General features: G+C 42.9%; 1 protein-coding gene across 1 annotated transcript in view; it reads left to right on the forward strand.

Moving 5' to 3' along the window:
- XPR1 (xenotropic and polytropic retrovirus receptor 1) overlaps positions 1-23,936 on the forward strand; it is a 113,550-nt gene that overhangs the window by 66,413 nt on the left and 23,201 nt on the right. The window contains exons 3-10 of the mRNA XM_030953664.1: positions 2,590-2,691; positions 8,972-9,195; positions 13,260-13,409; positions 14,209-14,292; positions 14,772-14,853; positions 17,687-17,874; positions 18,225-18,404; positions 22,548-22,713. Coding sequence (XP_030809524.1) covers positions 2,590-2,691; positions 8,972-9,195; positions 13,260-13,409; positions 14,209-14,292; positions 14,772-14,853; positions 17,687-17,874; positions 18,225-18,404; positions 22,548-22,713 — 1,176 coding nt within the window. The remainder of the gene's footprint in view (positions 1-2,589; positions 2,692-8,971; positions 9,196-13,259; positions 13,410-14,208; positions 14,293-14,771; positions 14,854-17,686; positions 17,875-18,224; positions 18,405-22,547; positions 22,714-23,936) is intronic.

The following is a 23,936-nucleotide window of genomic DNA, read 5'->3' on the forward strand; positions in this document are numbered from 1 at the left end:
GACTTATTTTTAAGCGCAGGAAATGCTGGTTCCCCCATGTCAGAAAGCACCTCTAGATAAAATTTTCTGCTAGACCTGTGTAAACTCTTTGTGCTGGAGAATTTGCCTTTCAAGTCCATCCTTAAAGAGTCACCTCTGCTTTGGTACCTCCTGATTAGTATTACTTGCAAAGTTTCAGGCACCTAGTGAATAAAATCTCTGCATTTTTAGTATTGCATGGTAATTTCTGCTGCTTCACCCCTCCTGCCCTGCTTGTGCTTTGCTGTCAGGTCACAGATTTGGCAGTCTTGGAGGCAAGTTCAGATCAGCTTTACTGGGAGGGCCCCAGGCCGGGATGTTGTAACTGCTGTGACTCTGCTGTTAGGTGTAGCCATGATATTTTCTGAAAAATCCTTTCCTTAGGATTTTTTTCTCCTGAGAAGCTGAGAGGCCTCAGGAACAAAATGTAAACATTGATTATCTGCTGCTGTGGAATGCAACAGGTGCCTCTGTGATTGGTCTCATGTGGTTGTTTCTAATTAATGGCCAATCACAGTCAGCTGGCTTGGACTCTCTGTCCGAGACAGAAGCTTTTGTTATTCATTCCTTCTTTTTCTATTCTTAGCTAGTCTTCTGATGAAATCCTTTCTTCTATTCTTTTAGTATAGTTTTAATATAATATATATCATAAAATAATAAATCAGCCTTCTGAAACATGGAGTCAGATCCTCATCTCTTCCCTCATCCTCGGACCCCTGTGAACACCATCACAATTAGAAAGAAAAGTTATTTTTTTATTTTCTGTGCCTGTGGTGCCCAGGCTGCCCACGAGGAGGGATCCATGTGGGAGCTCTCTGTGGAATGGGATTGCTCACCCTTGATCCAGAGCCCTAGAGCAGGGCTGGAGTGACCCTCCAGTGGTTCTCCTGCAGCAAAGAGGAGCCCAAGCCCTGTCTGGGCCATTCCAGGCTTTGTTTGTTCCAGGGAGGGAGTTCTCATCCTCAGGAGTAGCCACAGAGCTGCAAGTATAATGACTGGATAAGAAAATAACCCTGGGAGCCAAAGCTTGGAGTTTGGAACAGGCTTTGGGGCCCTTGAGAATTCTTCTCTTCAAGCCCTTGGGTGGTGGAGTTGTAAACACCAGGCAGAACTGGTTCTTTTCTCTCTGTTTACTCTTTAAAGCATCATCAGACTCCAAAAGAAGACAGACTTCCAAAGTTGCCCCTGCACTGCAGTTTTGTGGTGTGTTCTTTGCTCTTTCCATACCATCCCTTAAAAATGGTACTGACATTTGTGTGCTTAATATCAGAGCTAAACCAGAAAAATCGAAATGTTGGAATTTTGTATTTAAATATTCTCTTGAGGTTGGTTTTACCTAGAAATTAATGCTAAAATAAAGAGATTCTTGGTTATGACAGTCCAATATGTGTATGTGATAGTGAATGAAACTTCACTGTAGTCATTTGTCTTCTCAATTTAATAGCATTTATTTCAACATCTGTTTGAATCTGGTAGAATCAGCATCCCTGGAAGTGTTCCAAAAACATGGATGTGTCACTTGGAGACATGGTTTAGTGGTGGGCTTGCCAATGATTGCATTCACTCATCTTAATCCAACCTGAAGCAATTCTGTGGTTCTATGGTCCGCTTCTCAACGTTGTTGAGACCATAATAAAATCTTAATTTTCTTGTTTGTGTTAGCACTAACCCTTGCAATCTGTGAGAGTGCATGAAGATTCAGGGGCTGTAACTATGGGAGGGTATGAAGAGTCTGCTTTGCTTCAGCATTAGGAACATTTGGTTTTTGACAGTGCTGAAATTGGTAATTATAGCCTGTCTTGATTTTTTTTTTTACTCATTAAACTAATTTCTTAATTACTAGAAAATGCATTCTGTCTTTGAGATTCTGCACTATATTTTTTTATTACAACAAGGTGACTGAATAGCTGCTTTAATTTCAAGTTTTGACTTTAATTATGGAATGGTATGTAGTTCTTGCAGAAGAACTAAAGCTGTTGCCGAGCAGTGGGGTGAAGGAGAGCTGTGGATCTGATCACAATCACAATAATTGAGGCCTTTTCCTTTCAACTTTGCTTATGAGAAAAGCTTTTATTTTCCAGGAGGGAAGCTTCCACACAGTTTTCTGTATGGATTTTAGTATGCTGTGAATCTATGTTTGTATTTGAAGGATTAGCCTGATGAGAAGGTGGAAATGGTGGCTGAAGCCAGTGAGTCCTCCTGGAAGATCAGATGAAGGCTTCAATTAAAAACTTGATGTTTTCCTTCTGAACACGAATATTTTCCAAGCTGGAGTGGACACTTAGGGTCAGCCTCGGTCTTTGAAGCCAAAATGGAGTTGTGAGGTCTGAAATAGCACTTGGAGGATCAAAAAGATGATGGGAACTTTGGCCAGGGTGCTGTCTCAGTGCAATTCCTTTGACAAGCCAATATGTGTTCCCTCCAGCCCTTTGGACTTGATTGTTCTTCTTCCTCTGCATGGCACAAAGATGGTGGATTTGCTCTGAAGAACTATTTCCATGGCAGCCACTTGTAAAATTGTCCCTATGTCCTTCTGTTACAACTTCTTTGTTTTTCTGTTGTGTTTTGTAGACACAGATGAGGACACGGTGAAAAGATGTTTTGCCACGTTTGAAGAGAAATTCTTCCAAACCTGTGAGAAAGAACTTGCCAAAATCAACATTTTCTATTCAGGTAAGGTGCTTATTTTGTGTGTATTTGTGGAAAATTCAACAACAGAAAAAGGGCCTGAAGGTCCCAAACTTTCAGGATAACCACAGTGGTGAGGCAGGTCTGCCACCAGGTAATTACAGGGTGAGTTTGTGTGGAAAACTGCTCTGGTTTAATCACAGATCTGGAGCTCAACTCTGCTGTTAACCTGGCTAACCCTGCCTGGAGGGGGAATGAATGGCAGGTGATTTCATTTCTTTGAACTTTGAAAGTATCCTGGTGAACTTTATGGAGATGCTCTTCTAACTAAAGGGCACAGTCTTTCAATTTATTTTTTTTAACAATCTCCTGGTGACATTTTAGGTGTGCTGAGCTTCCTAGCTGGTGTTTCCTGAGCTTCTGCAGGAACACCTCTCGTGGGCTTGCCTGTCTATGATCATCTTGATGGGTCCAACAAGTTTTTGAACACTGAACTCTCACGGAAACCCCTGCAGCTTTCTGGAGTACAAAATCCAGCAGCAATTGGGTTGTGCCAGTTGGGTTGTGCATTTTAAGTAAAAATGTTGTGATGGTAAGAGTGGGGATTTCTAGGTGTCATATACCAAGTGCTGTTTTTTGTTGTTTCCTCTGCAAAAGTTGCCTTCCCATCCTGTGTTCTGAAAACAACTTTAGAACGGGTGAATTGGATATTCACCCTGTAAAATTGCTGCAAAAGGCTTGGTGTGCTCTGGCTCCTCCTGCCATTACACTTCAGATGATTTTCAGCCTCTTTTGGTGAGGTTTAAAATGGGTTTCAGCTAGAAAAGCATTTAAATGTAGATACAGTAGTGCATTGGCTTCCTCTTAATATGTTGATTTATTAACTTGGTGCTATAAACAGGATTTGCACCACAATATGGTAGCCTTTTTTAGTTCTGATTTGAATCTGATAACAAAGGCACAGCTGAATTGTGCAAAAATATTTTCATAACCATTGGGTGCTGACTTTATTGCTGGCTCTTTTACTGCCAGCCAGGATCTGGGTTGTGAACTTGAGGAGAGCTGAAAGCATGATGGATGCAGTGGCTGAGCACTGCAGCTTCCCTCTGCTCAGCTTCCATCTAGGGAAGTAAATCTCGTTGGGGCTGGCTGTGCCTGCTCTCCCAGCTCCCTGGAGCACAGTGGGTGTCAGGACAAGAGGCAGTTTTTTAGGTAAAATTGCAATTTTTTATTAGGTCAGCTGGGTTTTACACTTTATAGGAATTTTTCTGCCTGCAGTTCATACGTACCTACCTCAGAGCACTGCTCTGTGTTGTTTCCCTGGGACATCTTGTGCTTCTATCCCAGACCTGAGGGTTTTATGCTCAGAAACTTCCTTTCTGAGCCATATCAGATCCTGTGCACTGGGAGCTAGACTCTGTGCAGGAAGTTCTGTCAATTTAGATGCACAATACAGATTATAATTTCCCCTAATGAGGACCTGCTGCCACACGTGCACCCACATGCACACACCCATTCCAGCATTGTTTAAAATGGCATTAATAACATAGGGTAGGGTTGGGTTTTTTTTCCCCAGCTAGCTGTCATTTCAAAAAGTTCCAGGAGAGAATACATGTAATTTGACAATCTCCTGTGATAAGATTAAAATAAGGCTTTTATTAGCAGAAGAGTGACATGACTTCCATAGAATGGAAACCCTGTTATTAGGGTTATTAGCATTGAGCTGCAGCAAGAAATGTTCCATCAGTGCTTCCTACCCTTGATCCTGTCAGAAATTTGTCATGTTGGACCCTATTGTAACTCCAGGCATGTGTTGGCTTGGATTATGACCTGGCACATCCTATTTATTATAGGTTTAATACACAGCTTATTACACCCCTGTCTTTACTACAGTAAATATTGTTCATTTTTCAAGAAAATCAAATTTTCTGTTGATCACTGCTTCATTTCCTCATCATCTTTCCCTAGGCTGAAGGCTCCTCAGTGAGCATCACCCACAGCACAAATAACCTCATCCTCATGGGGTGGCCTGGTCCTGAACCCCAATTCCTCCATGGAACACTGCTGCAAAAACCTTTCCTTGCCCTTCCTTGTGTGCTCCCCTCAAACATTCCCTTAATTCCCCAGCCCATCATCCCAGCTCAGTGGAAAGGAAAACTGTCATTAACTAAATCAGATTTGATAAGCAATTTGCAATTTTTTTGACTGTGCTCAAGAAGATCCATCCCCAGCTGAAAGACAGAAGAATTGCAGGAAAATTTTCAGATGGTTCCAGCAGAGGAATGCCTAGTAAATGCTGCATACACTCTTTTTACTAATAGTTCTAATTTATTCGAATTATTTTACTAATTGAAATAAAACAAAAGTAGAAAACAACCATATAAAACCCTACACAACAACTTACAAAAGTTACAAAGCTGGCCTGCCACATTTCCAGTACTGAAGAGACTGATAAGAGACTAAATAAGTCAAGCTACAACCCACAAAAATTCTAAGTTTATCATCTCTTTTAGAGCTACAAGAGGTTTTATTGTTTAATATTTTTTTAAGACTAGTAAATTCTTTACCTATGAAATAAAGAGGTTTTTTCCACTTTTCTCCAAATAAGTATTTTTCCTGAACCAATTAAGAAAAAACCTGATTAAACCTACTTTAGAAAAAACCCCTTCAGAGATTCTCTCCCAAATTTACCCTAAACCAAAACACTATTCAAGTGCTAAAGTTTTATCTGTGGCCAGTTTTGGTTTGTGTTTGGGATTTTCTACATGACAGGTTTGTTATATTTTACGTCTCCATCATCAGGACTTGGCTAAACAGTAGCCAGCAACATTTCTTTGGTTAATTTAGGAATTGTTATTTGTAGGAAACCTTGGCTTTAAATTGGGAAGGAAAATATTGAACATAAAATGTACAAGTAGGGAAGGGGAGGAATGCTAAAGCTAAAATGTGTAGCTGGCAGGAGGCTCAGGCTGTTGATCCCCTCCTGTCTGGTGGAAGAGCCTTTGATCACACCCATGCCCATGTAAATTGGAATCTGGGGGGAAATTTTCCTGGTTCCTTGGTGCAACAGTCTTTTTTCCATCATCCTCATGTGTGAACTTTCATTTAAACTTGGAAAATGAAGTCAAAAACCAGCTTGGAGCTGCGTAGTTGAGGTGATAACACTTTGGGCTCTTTTAGTCAGGATTTTAGCAGCATTTTTTGGGCCAAGCTGCTGCTTCATGGCAAGCACTTTTGTTGAAGTCTGCCACTATTGGTTTTGGATTTCTTGTTAGTCTTGGCCACGAAATTACACTTGAGCTGAGGGCTCTGTGGGCATCAGGTCGTGCAAAATGCTGCAAAACAAGAGTGGTTCCAGTTTCTAAGCTTTTTTTTTTAGCTCTCTTGTGTGACTTTTTTTTAAAGTCACTTTCAGAATGTTAAATTAGTGATAGACAGTGCTAAATTAGTGGCAGGGGTATATGACACTTCAATGATTTTGGAGTACACTGCAAACTGAGAAATTAATTTCTGTTCTGCTTTGCTGTTTCCCTGGGCAATTCCCTAGGAGATTATCAGAAGAGCAGCACACTTTGTTTTGTTTTGTTTTGCTTCAGCATTGAGTCTCAATGGTAAAAAAATCATACTTTAATAAGAAGAAATGATTTGTGCATGGGATAACTAGAGTCAGTGCAGGAGAGAGGAGGTGGTGACAGGAAGGCTGTTTCTCAGGAGGGGCATTTTTTATGGATAGCTGCAGTCATAAATATGAAATATAAATATTTCAAGGCATCGTATTTTCTTTAAATATTGTGTTATTAGGCTGATGGATGTTGGGATTTTTCTGGACATAGGAACAATGGAACAGTGCTTTCAATTGAAAATATTAATTTAAACTCTTCCATATCTACTGATTTGATTTAAAGGAAATTTCAGTGTATCACAGATGGTTTAATAAATGTTTTCAATATAGAGAGTGAACTTCTGAGCTTTATTGATATGAAGGCTTTTGATTTGAACAGATATCTGTTCCTTCTTCCCGAGGGAGTTCCCAAAGTGGGGAGGGATTATTGTTTTGGCAGTCTGATCTTGTTGTGGCAAATATTATGTGGTTGTAGGCTGTGGGCAGACAATTCTCACTGTGGGCTGCATTGCCCATGTTTGCTGCAGTCCTTGCAGCTGTGGAAGTTGCCAGAGAGGAGTTGCCCTTTCCTGCTTTTTAAATCTTCTTCCTTTAATAAAAGTTCATAAGCAAGAAGTTTAGAGTTTCAGGCTCCTCTGTACTTGATTTCCTATCTTGATCCCCATTTTTTCTTAGGAAAGGCATTCTCCTTCTAGCGAATACCTTATGCACAAATACAAAATTATTTACAGAGTAGTTTTGCTCTTAAAATTAAACAGAATTGAGTTAGAGAAAGGAAGAGTAAATCTGAGTGGGGAGCAATTGAGAATTATCATTGAGTTCTGTGAGATACTAATGAAGAGAATTATATTGACATCCAGGAGGCTGTTGGGGCAGAGCTCTGTGTGGTAGAGGGACCTTGTGGCTCTGTGGTTTCTGGTGCAGTGCTGGGTGGAGGTGGCTCCAACACTGTGAACCTGGTCAGCATCTTCCTGGCCAACACCAACACCCCTTCTCTGTGATCCTGCTTATCTACAGAGATGCCAAAGCTGTGACTGAAGCTCAGCAGGGGAAAAAAAGCCTGGAAGGAGCCAGTTGTACAGAACAAAGAGAACGATAATGGTCTTAACTATGCTGGTTTTAGCTTTAAAAGGTTGTTATTTAGCCAAAAATATTGTTTTCTGACAGTACATAAAGCAGCATGTTTAAAGGAACACCTTCTTCATACTTGAGGTGTGAGGAAGAGAGAGAGACTCATTCTGGAAACACATAAAAATGACATTTAAGTGCAGGCTGATGGCCTCTTTAATCAGTAAATAACAAGGCAGTGCTTCTAAAGTGAGGAAAAGAGGGATAAATTATTGCAGTGGATCATGTACAGCAGCCAGCAGTGTTGTAACTCCTGATCAAAGCAGAGCTGTGTTTATCTGTCGCTGGGAGCTTGGCAGAGGGGCCGTGCTGCTCTCTGAGCAACAAAATTCAGTGTCACATTTGAAGTGTGGGGTTTGTCTTCTTTGATTTCCCTACTGTCACATGAAAAGATAGTAAACACAAAGTCAGTAGTGGGTGCACAGATCTGAAAAACGCTTTGCTTACTCACTGTCATGTTTCATAATATTGTCTAACAGGATTTTTCTCTAATGCTCCTGGTGCACTTGATTTATGTGGGAAAGAGGAGCAGCTTTTCTGTTGTGCTCAGAATAGATGTGTGGTCAGTGCTTCGGTATTTGGATGAGACCCTAAATGAAGCAGAATTAATTTAGGGTCCAGGCAATGTGGGGAAGCCTGCCCCACTGTCCTTGTGCTGGTTTGCAGTCCCCAGGTACCTCTTCCATCCCTAACAGGTATTTGTGTGGTGCTGGACTGAGATCCTCTAGAAATCAAAGCTGGGATGGAATCTGAAAGGTCTCAGTTCCTGGCTAATGCTGCTTTAGTCTCTGCTGAAGGGGCAGCCCCTTGATTTTGACCCTATTAATTATTTTTTTTTGTTGAAAACTTGCATGCTTTACATAGGTTCAATGAGGAAAGTTTCCTCTTTTTCTCTGTCCCTGTGAGACCACATCTGGAGTTCTGCATCCAGGTCTGGTGCTCACAGCACAGGAAGGACATGGCCCCAAGAAGGACAAACACCCATTAGAGTGGGTCCAGAGGACTGGAGCACCTCTGCTCAGATAGGCTGGGAGAGCTGGGGGTGTTCAACTGGGGAAGTGAAGGCTCCAGAGATCCCTTATAGCCCCTTCCTGTGCCTAAAAGGTCCAAGAGAGCTGGAGAGGGACTTTGGGCAAGGAGTTGGAGTGCCAGGACAGGGGGGAATGGCTTCGCACTGACAGAGGGCAGGTTTGAATTAGACATTAAGAAGAAATTCTTCCCTCTGAGGGTGCTGAGACCCTGGCACAGGTTTGCCCAGAGAAGCTGTGGCTGCCCAGACCCTGGAGATTGGACAAGGCACACGTGGGAGATTGGACAAGACACATGGGAGGTGTCCCTGCCAATGGCAGGGGGTTGGAATGAGATGATCTTTAACCCAACCAGTCTGTGATTCCATCCTGTGAAAAGGGAAACACGCAGAGCGCTTGAGTTACCGCACGATGGGGGAAGGCCACGCAGCACGGCGCGTTTCACCCACAGCCATGTCACTGGATGTTTGGGGTGGTTTTGATTTTTGGGGTGTTTTTGGGGCTGGCTGGGCTGTGACAGGTGACGTTTCCCTCTCGCTGCCCACAGAGAAGCTTGCGGAAGCGCAGCGCAGGTTCACCACGCTCCGCACCGAGCTGCAATCCACCCTGGACGCGCAGAAGGAGGCCAGCGGGGCCTCCACGCTGCAGCGGCGCCGCAAACCCGTCTTCCACCTGTCCCACGAGGAGCGGGTCCAGCACAGGAACATCCGAGACCTGAAATTGGCCTTCAGCGAGCTCTACCTCAGCCTCATCCTGCTGCAGAACTATCAGGTACCTGCTGAGGGCGGCGCTTCCGCAGGGCCCTGTGTGTAAACGTCACCGTGCTTTGTGTGTCCTTTGGTGCCTCAGGTTTGAGCTTTTGTGGTTTTCAGATTCTGTGCTGCTTTAGTGTGTGGGTCTGGGCTTCATATGAGGGGATGGTGAGCTCTGTGCACAGAGCAGGGAAAAAAAACAATTCCTGCTCCAGCTGGGCACCAAGGACAAATGATCCAAATCTCAGCACCAAGAGCACAAACACCGTGGGCTGAAGAGAGAGAAACAAGCAGGATGGGACTTCATAACCTAAAGCTATAATTGGACAATTAACTAACTGCAATGGAGTTAATTGGACCAGAACTTATAAAAGTAAGAGACCCCATGTCCAGTTGTCCATTTTGTGACCATTTTGTTCATCTTGGCTGTGGCTCTTGTGCTGCCCAAGGTGGGTCCATTGAGGCCTTTTATTAAATCCCTACTTTATTCTTTAGCTCTGTCCAGTCTCTGTTCTAGGTCAGCCTTCAGAGTTGCCTCACTCAGTTTTTCATTTATTTCTTCCTTTTTGGGGGGGGCCTAAACACTTCTAAAGAAAAGACAGGTAGCAATGCACACCTGGTTGCTTTTAACTGAGCTAGAAGTGCTAAGCTGACCTGCTGAAGGACTTCTTCCTTTTCTGGGCTGGCTGACCCCAGCACCTTTGTCCAGGCAGGACCTCTTCCTTCTGTAGTGTGTTGTTCTATGCAGAGTAGGCTGGGGAGGAAGCTCTTTTATCTTATATTTGTCCTGAAACTTGAAATCCCAATGTTCTGTTTCCTCTTGGCGTTACCATGGTAGTGGCTGTGACCTTGCTGTATCAGAATTTCTTGCTAAAACATCAATTTAAAAAGATATATATTTTGATTTCTGCAGGATACAGGCTCATTTGCCTTGAGGTATGAAAACAAACCAATCTTTAGTTGTACTTGGGTTTTTGGCTTGGTTACAGATGCTGATCTTGTTCCAAAAATCTTGAAATAAAAATCTGAAGCTGTTAATATATTTTTGGCTGGGCTACCTCTTCTGGAGTTAAATGCTCTGAAATGCTTTAAAATGTTTTACTGTGAGGGGCTGTAGCTTGTTAAATAAGAATGTTGGAGCTTAAAATGGCTGCATCTGTATTTAGATCTTTGACAGATCTTTACTGCAGAATTTTACTAAACAAAAGTCACAGTCAGAATAAATTGAATACCACTCTGCTGTATGGACAGAACTTATTCTTCCAAAATTCTGAGTATTTGTACCTCTCCTACAGTGGTGTTATCTTTGAGCATGTGTCTGGAAACTCTGAGTTTCTTAATAAAGTGTTTCAACTATTGGTGGTAGTTCCTAGTTCAAATTCCTGGGAAAGGTGGAGTATCTGTATCTTCTTAGGAATGGAGTGAAGCAGCATCACCTGCAGTGATTTCTTCCCTTACATTTATTTTCTCTTTTAACAGAAGACAGCTATACTTTTAATTACAAAAAAAATCAATTCTGAGGCTTGATGAAGAATTTAAATAGGGGCTAACATTGATCATTCCCTTGGGAAATCTTCTCCTACTATTCCTCAGTGTAGAAAGGCAGGTTGCACACTGATAATTTTGCTTTTTGCTTCCATGAGTCCAGACCCACTGTAAGTCTACTAAACATTGATCTAAACCCCATCTGGTTTTTCACACTTTGCAGAGGCAGAAGAGCTGCTCTCTACAACACAACTCCAGAGAGAGAATAAGAAAAATATCCTCAAATTGGTATTGAAGTTGAGGACAAGGAATACAAACACAAAAACAGAGATAAAACTAAATCCCAGAGTACTACTGTTGTTAATCACTCTTGAGCTTAGAGTATAACGATGAGGAATATTCAAGCTCTTGCAGTTTTGGAGAGAAGAAAAAACAATAACCTGGTGGGAGGATGATGTACCTGAACCCTTCATGTAGGAGATAAAAAATGAAATCAACAGCAGCATTATAAATATCAAACTGGCTTTGATGAAATGCTGATGCCTTGATTTGGGTTACAGAGGAAGGAAAATCCACCTGAAGCAAATTCCTCAGTCTCTTAGGGGTGAACAAATGCATTCATTCCTGAGGTACACAAACCAACTGTCAAATGCAGCTATAAGCAGTCTTCAGGGCAGCTCTTGCATGTTTAAATGATTAAACTTCTGATAAAATGAATTTATACTTAGCAGCAGTGTATTCTTCTAGAGTGTGTATATACTTAAAAAAATCTATATATTTGAAATGCTGTGTTTTAGGACAAACAAATGCTGAGAAATCAAGCATATGATATTTAGCTACTTATTCTGTGTATAATATAGTGCATTTATTGAGTGAATAATAGAGGCTGAACCAGTTTTATTAAATTACCTTGCTAGTGCATTTCCTAATATATATAAGCAAAGATATTTGAGTCTCCTGTTGGATTCTACTTGATGGTGCATTATATTAGTGCCTAAGTTGCACTGTTTGTTGTCTGTGGAGGGTTTTTGGTTGGTTTTATTTTTTGTTTGTTTGTTTGGGGTTGTTTTTTGGCTTTTTTCTCCACAAAATGCAGCACAAATGGAGGTCAGGCTTGGAGAAGGCCCCTTGCCAAATAAAAGCAGCAAGAATAGCAAAATATCAGACTGCAGAAATGATATTTGTTCTGTTCCACAGTCCCATCACTGTGTGTTCCTTGTCAGAAGCATCACTGTGACCAGCAGTGCTTTTATCATGCACTTTGAGGTTGCAGAATTTTTGCAGCCAGAGGATGAAATGCCCCTGGAGAAGTTTTAGGGTGTCTGGTATAAACATATCCCAGCCAGCCAGGGCACCCCAGATTTAGGGATTGTACCCATGGCAGATGAAGGGATGTTATTTCAGGCCACAGAAAGGTCCCTGACCAAAAGCATCCTTTTGTTGCAGTTTTTCATGTGAAATTTCTGCTCTCCTTGGCGTGGAATGCTGGCTTTTCCAATAGAAAGTAATTAAAGTCTCTTGTCTGCAATGAGGCAGGTCATTATTGCTTTGGCTTCCTGCTCCTGTCTCCCCAGCCTCATTTCCCACCTAGATGGGAGGGTCTGGCATTAAATCACTCTAAGCATAATTACATTGGAAATAATTTCACTGAGTAGTTGGTGCCTCTCCCCAGGACATTAGATTTTGCTGTTTTCCCTGGTTTTCTTTCCAAGCTGCTCTCTAAGCTTTTTTCAGAAGTGAGTCTTGCCATAGTCTCTCTGTGTTTCTGCTGTTGTTTGAATGAAATATTGAGGTTTTTAGGCAGCACTTCCTGCACAATGAAATGCAGGATTGCAAACACATTGTGCCACAGCAATTGCTGCTGTGTGATGAGCTCTGCCTGTCTCAGGTACCATACATGGGTGTTGAATCAGGGATCATCTATAACTTGGAAATCAACAGTTGATTCTTGTTTTAAGCGTTGTGTGCTTGTCTCTACAGACTGGAAAATTACATCTCCCGCATCTGCAAGCCTAAGCTGGTTTTGCAGTCATTGTGCAACATACTCTGTGAAAAAACATGCTGCTGTGGGGATGCACTTGTCTGGATTTAATCTGCAACACTGACAACTTTTATACAAAGATTTCCCTTCTATAATGAATTTACCTGGAGGACTTGATTTGAAACCAGTGTCAAGTTTAAAGAAGTCAGTAGCTCAGATTTTTCAGGAGGGAAAACCCCTTAAGGGTTATTTGTCTTCAGGGTAGCATCAGGCCACTTCTTGCAGAAAGGAGGAAAGTGAAAGTGATCTGGCTTTTCAGGAAATAAAAAGCTTTAGGTAGCTCCCTTTTTATGGCACATTTTTAATTTTATTTGCTAGGATTATATATTCCTTATAATAAAATAAGAACTCAGAAACTTCCTGACAAGGAATGCAATCATTTTGATTCCCATTAACGATTGATTCTCATTTTGATTCTCATTAACGATTCCTTTGTCGCTAGCACTGGGGAGAGAACCATTTCTTTTTCTTGGGAGATGGCATGGGTTTAAGAGATGGCTGGGGTTTAAGAGGTGGCTGGGGTTTAAAAGCCAGCATGTTCTTTCCCTTGCCTGCAGAACCTGAACTTCACCGGCTTCCGCAAGATCCTGAAGAAGCATGACAAGAACCTGGAGACGACACGAGGGGCGGAGTGGAGGGTGGCCGAGGTGGAGGTGGCTCCCTTCTACACCTGCAAGAAGATCAACCAGCTTATCTCCGAAACAGAGGTGAAGAGGCTGGCCTGGGAACTGCCAAAAATCCCCCCAAAAAGGGGGGTTTTGGTCACTGCTGGTTTTTGGAAGTGTTCAAGCACGGGTTGGATGGAGCTCTGAGCAAACCTTTTCTAGTGGAAAGCACCCATGGCAGAGGGTTGGAACAAGATCTTTAGGTCCCTTCCAACCCAAACTGTTCGATGACACTGTAACTCCCATAGTGTTTTGCCCTCTCTATAGCTTGTATTTACCACCAAGGTGGGTAATAATTGATTTTGAAATGCCACTGTGTCACTGTAGGATGCAAAATAGCATGACACAGACATGTTGCTCTTTCAGGGTAAAAGAGACTTTTTAATTTCTGACTCCAACATTTATAGATTTCCAAAAGTGACAGTGGATTGGAGGGTGAAAGTGCCACCTCTCCAATGACACTGGACAAAACAACAGTCCATTAAATTTCTCCATAAAAGACTGCAAAACAATAAGTTATTTACAGAACGTATGAGAAAAAGTTCATTACAAGAATGTAAACATCAGAAGGCTTAGAAAATCTTAAAAAAATCAGGGCAACACCACTGCCTTCTGGCACTGCTTACATCATTATGGGTATGTTCTCTTCAGCTGGGAACTTCTCCCTTGGCAAAGCCTAGTGCAGCTTTAACTTCTGCCATGCTGAGCTTTTCACATCTTTGTATTAAAAGAATACTGGGCCAGAACTCACCTCTAACATGGAAACCAACCTTTAGGTTTGGTTTGACCACGTGCTCATCATCCAGGTGACCTTCAGTGGTGTGTATCTTTGTCTCCTCAGGAAGTGGTGACCAACGAGTTGGAAGATGGAGACAGACAGAAGGCAATGAAACGTCTGCGTGTTCCACCCTTAGGAGCAGCTCAGGTGAGACATGGGGGTTGTGAAGCAAAGCTGCTCCTCCAACTTGTCAAGGTGCCAAATCAGATTCAACATCTGAAGGAAACAGTGGAAATAATTGATGTGAGCGTGCATGGGGCAGGGCCAGATAATCTGCTTTAGTTCCGGAAGGTTTGGAAATAGGTTACTGTTCCTGATGCGTGCAGACAAGGTAATGGAGGGAGGAGATAAATGGTAAAAGGAAATTTGTACTAATAAAAGCATATGCTTAGTGTTTGTGTGGTCTGGAATATTTTTCAAGGGCCATTGAGACTCCCAAGCTCTGTTTCAACATGGCAAGAATATTACACAGCATTTACAGCTTAAAAAAACCTCACTTCAAAAGCAAGAGTGCAATCAGGGGTCAGGAGCTTGTGTTTGTGATTTTAAGTTGGTTCTGCAAACTAATCTGACTGTGCTGATAACCTGTTTACCTCACCTTAATTCTGCTGTGGCTTTGTTCACAGCCTGTACCAGCCTGGACTACATTCAGGGTTGGATTGTTCTGTGGGTTGTTCATTGCACTGAACGTCACTGTCATACTTTCAGGTAGGTGTCCTGCCATGCCTGGGTTTGGGTGGATTCTCCTCACTTAGGGAGCACCTGGACCTGGATGTTCTGGGTTAAATCAGAGCCATATCACATTGGTGTGATATAGGTTGTGGTTTTTCTCATGTTGTATATGTCAGTGTCGAACACAAAAATCCTTTTCTTCTGGTTTCCTCCTTATTTTTGGAGGGATATTCTGAGGATGCAACATCTATGAGTAAAAAGGGATTTTTATTTTCATTCTGGGAACACACAACCCATGCCCACCTTGAGACAGTTGCTTGTAGAACTTGAGCTTTGCATGGTGTTGACTCCCTAAAGAAAAGTCCACCAGACACAGGGCCATGTGACCAGATGCCACTCGGGATGGAAATCAGTCACTCATGTGGAAATTCCTAGAATTTCAATGCCTGCTAATGGAATTAATTGACTTTTTCTTATTGGCAGTAGTTGGCAAGATTGTTTAAAAGCTACAATTAATGGGTGCATCTCTCAGGCCCTGGCTTTATTGTGCTTTATGCCTTCTGAGTTTGGCCCCTGATTAGAGTAGTACTGCAGATCCAGACACAGAGCTTTATCACAAGCAGCTTTACTAATTGTGTGTGTGATTTCTGGAGTGTTGTAACTTGCTTACGCAGTACAAAGGAAAAGGCTTAACAAATCAACTTACCAGCTCTTGCATTAGGGAAAGCCCATGTCTGTGTTTTTATGACTTAAAAGAATTTTTAATCGGATGTTTCTGTAATTGGATCCAGCCACCTCTTGGGATAAAATGCCTCTGTTTGAGGGGCTGTTTGCAGTGTTTCCCATTTGGTCTTCCCATGGTAGAGGCATGAAGTTGACCCATCTGCATGAAGGCACTGTTTAATGTGTAGAAACTGTTCTTTATTCATAATTTCTGTTTCTTAAACATTTGATCTCTGTGTGAGATGCAAAGTGATTGAAGCCAGTTGTGTTTGTTCTCCCTCTCGGTGCGAAGAATGAAAAAGTGAGGCAGCTGTGAGAAGGAATTCATAAAAATGATTATATCTCTAGAGCAGGTGTTACTAACCCAGTGTGGGTAATAGGTGTGTTGTATCAGCAGGCATGATCTGATAGCTGAGCATTAGTGCAGATACTGGGCAAAAACCTGGATTCCAAGTGCAGAGTGGGTGTTTTTAATTGGCCCATACTTTGCTAACCTCTCAGCTGCTTTTGCCAAATTGTTTGTGTGATTTGATCAACTAAGATAGGATTTTAGTGTTCTGTGTGGAGAACTTGTGAAACAGCATCAGAGCGTGGCTTCTGCCAGTAACCCAGTGCTGCACTGCCTGATTTGAAAACTGCAGCAGCATTTTACAGAGATAAGTTCATCACCACTTGGGGTCTGTTAAAGGCTGCAAAGCTCCAAGTGGATCCCAGGAGGGTGTCACCCTAAAGAGGACAAATTCTGAGGCTTCACTGTTTCTGTATGGGCTTCCCTAAGTGCCAAGCTAGTGTGTAAGTGAGGTTGGAATTTCACAGAAATGTGCATTTATTTTATTAGCCAGAAACTTGAAGAGTTTCATGCAAAATCTCAAACCCTTGCCATGGTCCTGCTCTTGTTTGAGAATTAGGCTGCCATTAGATTTGTCACCAGAGATATTTTCATTTCTTAGTCAGTATTTTTGGGGCTACCCTGCCCTGTTTGGAGTTTTGACCAGATGACCCATTGTGGTTCCTTCCAATCTTATCCATTTTGTAATTTCCCTTGGCTTTCAGGTAAAAATTTGAAAATCTTTCTTTGCAATTCCAGATTTAAGACTCATTCCTTTCAGCTTTTCTGGGGGTGTGTAATTTCTGTCCAAAAGTTGACTCTGTTTTGCCTGAGTCCAAGAGTCTAAAGTTTTACATTTAAAGCATCAGTTCTGGAGTAATTTTTTATGCGCAGCTTTTTCTCTGTAAGTTATGTAGTATAAAGTGTAGATGCTGAACACATGAAATTCCCTATGGATTTGCTTTCTCTGAGAAAACAGTTTGAAAAACTTGGGACTATAATTTTGGCAGATCTCTGGGAATAAATTCTCAGCCTCAGTTCTGTAAAGTGCAGGTTCTTTCTTTTACCCCTCTTAGAAAGCACATGGGTGAGAAACTCTCAATGAAACTAAAAGTGAGAATTGAATAACTTTATTTTATTTATACTTTTCTCATCAAACCTATGCCTAGTGACCAGTCCTTTGCAAAGAGGTTTATGCTGGAGAATGCTGCTGCTCTATAAGGCTGCTCATGTTTTGAAACGAAGCACATTTGTTTCCAAACCCCTGAAAACTGAACAAAGGAAGCAACAGGCTTTCCAGCACTGCTGCCTTGTGCTGGGATTTCTCTTTGGGTGGGGCTGGGTGTTGTAATGCTGACCATGAATATGTATTGCATTACCATTGTACTGAGACCAGTGATTAGGAGGGTTTAGCATTGTTTTAAATGCTGTAAATGGTTCCTCTTGGTTTTGTGGGGAGCTGAAGTGTTTGTGTATCTGTCTGTTGGGATTTCATCTCTATTAAAGCAGAATATTTAAGTGTCTCTAGTCAGATTTATGCTGGTGCTGTCCCTTGTGCCTGTAGTGCGAGGCAGGGATGCTGCTAATGACTGGATTACAGAAGCTGGAAAGGGAATTTTCCCCAGAACGCTCCTAAATCCTCTGACAGGCTCGGCAAAAAGTCCTCCACTTGCTGGAACATGCAGTTGTGTCCACGTGTACCCTGTTTTCTCAGAGTACAGCCAAACATCTGAGATCCAGGGTAAAGCCTTGCTTTGTGACACGACCTCTGTTATCCCTAAAATCCTTCCTCTTTTTTTTTTTTTTTGTCTTTGCCAGGTGTGGCTTTTATAGATGGACCAAATGTGTGGCCACTGGTGAGAATCTATCGAGGTGGCTTTCTCCTGATAGAATTCCTCTTTCTCCTGGGTATCAACACCTATGGCTGGAGACAGGCTGGAGTCAACCACGTCCTCATCTTCGAGCTCAACCCCCGCAGCAACTTGTCCCATCAACATCTCTTTGAGGTGAACAGGAGGGATTTTAGAGTGGCTGAGCCATGCTGAGGATCAGCAGGATAAATCCTGCACCATTTCCTGGCAAGGACTCCTAATACAATTAGAAGAGGAAGTTGCTGAAGTCTGATTAGATTACAGGATTGAGCACTGCTCTCCCTTTTCTTCTAATGAGAACACATTGCAGGTTTTGAGGCTGTGTTTTCATTAGGTGTTTGTTTGGTTGGTTTTTCTCCTGCAGATTGCTGGTTTTGGGGCTGTGTTTTCATTAGGTGTCTCTTTGTTTGGTTTTTTCCCTGCAGATTGCTGGTTTTGGGGCTGTGTTTTCATTAGGTATCTGTTTGTCTGTTTTTTTCCTACAGATTGCTGGTTTCCTGGGTGTTTTGTGGTGCCTGAGCCTGCTGGCATGTATATATCGTCAATTCACCTACATCCCCATGCAGGTGAACCCACTCATCTTGTATGGCTTCATGTTGCTTTTTCTCATCAACCCTACCAAAACCTTATATTACAAGTCCCGTTTTTGGCTGCTCAAACTATTGGTAAGTGTCAAGGCTGGTTGAAAGAAGTAATTGTGTGTTTAAATGCTGTGGCTGAGCAGTAGCTGTGAAGTGTAAACAAGTGTCACTAAGCCTCAGGAAAAGAGGGATGCTGAGGGGTGCTTATGCCACTGTGATTTATAGAGCACACCTGATCAGGTGTTGACTGCAGATAGTTTTTGAGGATGAGTTTGCAGAAGCATATTCTGCTTCCTGTACCAGTTGACTTGTTAACCTTCCTATAGACAGCTGTTTACAAACTTTTCCATGTATGGAAACCCTTGGATGTCTTGCTTGTTTATTCCTTAACCTAGTGAAGCAGATGGATTAGAGGTCCAGTGCTCTCAAGCAAGGCTGCATGGATGCTCCTTAGCCCAAACTGGGATAGTGCCAACGTTGAGAGGGTTCACTGATGGAGAGACACCCTTTGGAAAAGTTACTGCCTATAAAATTCATGGGTGGGGTTTTTTTCTGTTGGTGCTCTTAAACAAACTCTTTGTTTGAGACTGAGCTCTTTATTTTCCTGTAAGATAGGTCTGGTAAATTCAATGTCAGTATGTGTGCTGCTTCAGTATTCCAGTTATGGGTGGGAGCTCTGCAAGAACAGTTTTCAGACTTGCTGGGTGACTCATGAGTTTCTTCCCAAATGGCTGTTTCACATGCTCTTCCCCACCCTGTGCACCTTTTTAAATTGGCTTTAATCAAGCTGGTTCCCCTGACACATTCTTCTTGCCAGCACTGCTCTGAGAGCTTTGGGCAGAAGAGGGTTTAGCTGGCTGGTTTTTTTTCATAGAATCATTTCAATGCCAATTAAAACAATTAACTTTATCTGGAACACAGCAAAGATGAGACACAGCATCATGCTTTGAGGACGTGTGTGCAGGTATACACACAGTGAATTAACCTCTCTGAGCTCACCTGTTATTTGATTTAATGGCTTGCTGCTATGCCAGCTTCTTCTTTTGTGCCTTCCAGCACTCAGCCATCCCTCACAGAGGTACCTTCAGTCCCAAGCCTCATTAGTCTGACTGCTGTCCCCTGGTGTGAGGGGAAGCACTGGATGTGCTTTAACCACATGAGCAATATCTCTGCTAATTTACCTTAATATCTTGCCTGGGTGAGATGCTCAGTCTCCACAGAGCTGTTAGGCTGTTTGCAGCTCCTGCCCTGTCTCAGTGATCTGCAGACTGTGCTGCAGTCTGAGATAGAGTTGTAGGATCATAGAATAGCCTGAGTTGGAAGGGACCTTAAAGATCATTGAGTTCCAACCCCTCTGCCACAGGCAGGGTCGTTTTCCACAATCTCAGGTTGTTCTGAGCCCCATCCAACCTGGCCTTGGACACTCCAGGGATGGGGCAGCCACAGCTTCTCTGGACAACCTCTGTCAGGACCTCCCTACCCTCACAGGGAAGAATTTCTTGTATGTAATCTAAACCTACTCTATCAGTTTTAAGCCGTTCCCCCTTGTCTGGTCACTAAGTGCCCTTGCAAACAGTCTCTCTCCACCAAACCTGAACCATGGAATATCTTGAGTTGGAAGGGATCCATAAGGTTCACTGAGTATCTTGAGTGTGCAGAGGCCAGTTCACCCCAAGGTCTGCTAGGGGATAAAAGCCTCATCAAAATGCAAGATCACCTTAATGGTGGGAGATGACATGGTACTTGTGTGCATTATGAGGAAGGGGAAAGAAGAGGTCAGACCACATAAAGAGCAGCTTTTATTGTGTGTACTTGACCAGCTGGGTGTATTTTATTGCTCCATGCAGCTGCCAGCAGCTCTCTGGGTAAAAGGAGGTTTAAATAGTGCAAGTCTTAGAACTGTTCTGCTCACACAAAATCAAGTTTGGTGAGCGTTTTTCTTCACATGCTTCATATGTTTCATTTCTAGTCAAAACAAAATCTGACGTATCAGGTGTAGCAGAGCATTACTGGCACTTCAGATTTTTCTGCAACCAAATCAGGGGCATGCTTGAGTGTGGTAGCATTTCCTCATGGATCTAGGAGTCTTCCTGCCTCCCTCTGTGACCAACATCAACTGCTGGTTGAGGGTGGGATCTCTTGTGCTAATCCCCGAGGGATGGTGAAACATCAGAATCTGAGTGAAAGAAGTTATTTAGCTTGTAGTAAAGTCTAATTCCCCTGCCAGGCTCTTCTTTCTTGCCTGGGTGCTTAGGTGAGCATTCTTTGTGCCTTTGCTGCCAGATGAGAGGCCCCTGAGTGCCCTGGTGTGGGCTGGGGAGAGCAGCTCAGGGGAGGAATTGGATCTGAGCCCAGGGAATGTCCCTGTGCCCACGCTCTCTGCAGGAGCTCCATGGCCACACCAGTGCAGGGAGCCTGTCTGGGAGAGGTGAAAAGCTAGCAAGTGCTCAGCTCAGCTCACATATCTGGCATCTCAGCACCAATTAAAAGTGCAGGGATCAGCACCAGGAAGTCTGTGCTCAGGCTGTGGAATTGTTGATAGAGAATTGCAACTGGTTATTGAAACTGAGCTGCACCTCTGGTGCTTTATGACTTTATCCTTATCTGGAGGATGCTGCAGACACTTCTCAGCTGTGAAGCCAGGAGCTGGCTGTGGTAGCTCTACTGGAATTGGGGCTGCAGCTCCAGCTGTGCCTGGGCAGCTGGCAGAAGCCACAGTGCCAGGCACATGGCATTGGGAGGGTTCAGGGGGCAGCTCAGGCTCTGCAGGAGGGTTGACTCAGATGCCAGTGCCAGATATGTCATGGATCTATCTGTTGACTCCTCCTCAGCTGTAACCTGTAGGTGGAAAACTTCTACTCTCTTTAAAGTTTTATGCTGTCACCTGGCAGGCTGAAGTATTTCCCCCTAAATTAAATAACAAGAATATTATTTCTTGGGGTTTTTTTTTTCCTTAGGGAGATCTGTCTGTAAAGCTGTTTTCACATTTCATTTGCTTAGCTAGTCTTTGTTCGTGGACAAAACAATGGTCTGTGATGAAACAGATAAAGACAGCATCAGGGAGTGTTGGGAAAAGGGAGGAAAGGGTTTTTATAAGGGAAGGCTGGTGTGGTCTTTGACCTCTGTTCAGCAGCTGGGCACCTTTGAAGACAGCCCTCCCTAAAGGCTGGCCTTGTTTAACCCTTGGCAATAGGTGCCATCCAACATGAGCACAGAGCTTTCTGGGTCAAGATCCATATCTGCTTTATGCCACTAACTCTTAATCCCCTATTTGGCTTTGAAATTTTAGGAGCAGAGCCTTAAATCTGCATTACAGGCTGAGGGGGATGTGTCAGTCCTTTCCTGGCTTTGTGCAGCTGTGCACCCTTCAGGTTAATAAGGAGAGCAGTATAAAAGATCAGTGTTAGCCTGTGCTTTCATTAATTTAAAGGTTCATAAATCCCAGAATGACCGGATGGTGCTGGCGCCTTCTCTGTGAGAAATTGGCTATTAGTACCTACAACTAACTGGGTAGGGAGAGGGGTAATCAAAGGTAATGGAGCAGAAAACTGTCTGCTTTGGAAGGAGCAAAACTGCTCTTCAGGCTTAGAGGTAAAGTGGACTGGGATTGAGGGGGAGTCCAACTGACAGGTAATAGGATTTCCTCTGCCTTTTCTTTCACCCTTTCCCTGCTGGAGGCTTTGGCAGACCCAGTAACAATCCTCACTGTCACAACTTTTAATGCCAAAGAACAACTCATGAGTTAAGTAAACCAAGGCATGACCAGACTAATGGCTGTGCTGAGGGTCTAAATCCAACTGACATTAAGTGTGAGGGGGAAGGTAAACATGGAAGATGTCAGTGGCCACGATGTAAGTGCCTGAAAGAAAGTGCTGATCAAAGTGAGGGGCAATGAGAGAAATGGAGCTGTGTAGAGCTCCTAAATGGAGACTGGGAGTTCTGGGAAAGAGCTTGGTTAGAGGAGACTGGGCTGTTCTGCCAGTAAAAAACAAAAGGCTTGGGGGGGCACAGAAATAGGTGCATACAGGAGGAGGAAAGCAGGAATGTTCTTTGTACTGAAAGCAGGGAGACAGTTATCCTTTTTTGTCAACAGGAGCAAAAGGTCAGCAATAAATCTTCAAGCATTTCTGTTATTTCCATATTTGTTCAGTTCTGTGATGTCCTGCCACTGCATTTGGATGCCTTTGACACAGCCATGAATTATTCCTGCTTTGTTTTTCCTGACAGTTTCGAGTATTCACTGCTCCCTTCCACAAGGTAGGCTTCGCAGATTTCTGGCTGGCTGATCAGCTCAACAGCCTGGTGGTGATACTTATGGATTTGGAATACATGATCTGCTTCTACAGCTTTGAGGTTCAGTGGGAGGACAATGCTGGACTTCTGGCAGATACAGGTAATGCTGATGAGCCCTGGGAATGGGGTCAAAATGACCTGACAGACACTGAGGCAGGCGGCTTCCTAATTGTCTGTTTTAAAGAGGGTTATTAATAGTACAGGCAACCAAAATAATTGGCATTTCTTGTAAATGTGGCATTAAAGAGATTCTCCCCTTTCTTACTTCCATCCAGAGAAATGGAATTTCACATCAGTGTTCATTTCCTAATCCAGTCATTTGGCTTGATGTCTATATCCATCAAAGAATTTAGACACAGCACTCCTGATTGGAAAGAGAAATCCATTTTCCTGGCATTGTTGTTTTATTTCATAGTAATTTAACCATGTATTTGCCTTTAGCCTCTCTCTGCTGCTCATCATGAGAATCCTGAGCTGGTTGATCACAGCTTTCTGTGCTGTAGCCTGGTTCTTACAGGCTCCATTCCAAAGCAAGAGAGGATGCAGAAGCTCCTTGGTGCCACCTCTTACTTGATTTGAGTTTAAGCTGCTCTGCCAGGGCTGTCCATGCTCTGTCTTCCCTTATTTTCTAGCCAGAAGGAACACAGAGCTGGAATGTGAATTTTGACTTTGGCCTTCCCAGTGGCAAAACAGTACCTGTCTCCTCACTGTTGACTTTCCATTTTAAGCCGTGACTGCTGGCAAATCATATTGTCTGATGGTTTTGACACTTGCTGAGAGAATTTGCTGTATGCTTCAATAAGCATCAGTGTTCACTTTGTTCTCCCAATCTGTCTGATCTTCCCCTTCATTTTAAGAGACAGCGTTGCGAGCAGCTAAATATTTACTTATTAAAAATAAAATTAAAATACATAAAGCAACTGTGTGCATAACAATTTGTCCTCTTCCAATCTGAGCAGTGGAATGATAGCACGGTGTTTTGGGATAAATATCAGCTAATAATGTGTCTCCCTTAGTGTGAATAAGAAACAAATGAATGTTAGGCAGCAGGGTGTTTGGTTTAGATGTGCTGAGACAGCAGAAGAATATGGAATTCTTGGGAAATTCCAGGAAAAGCTGAGGGTTTCCTGGTCATTGCCTTAATAAAAAGGTTTTCAAACATGAAGGAGGGGACACAGTGGCATTGTGGTGTGGTTGCTTCTCATCTCAGATTTTGAAACCAGACTGTGCCTTGGCTTTGCTTTTTAAAAAACAAAGTGAGAAACGCCAAACCCAGTGCCATACTGAGATGTGTTTTTTCCTATTACAATGCACAAGAAAAAC

The sequence above is a fragment of the Camarhynchus parvulus genome, chromosome 8 (assembly GCF_901933205.1).
Source record: "Camarhynchus parvulus chromosome 8, STF_HiC, whole genome shotgun sequence".
Classification (NCBI taxonomy): domain Eukaryota; kingdom Metazoa; phylum Chordata; class Aves; order Passeriformes; family Thraupidae; genus Camarhynchus; species Camarhynchus parvulus.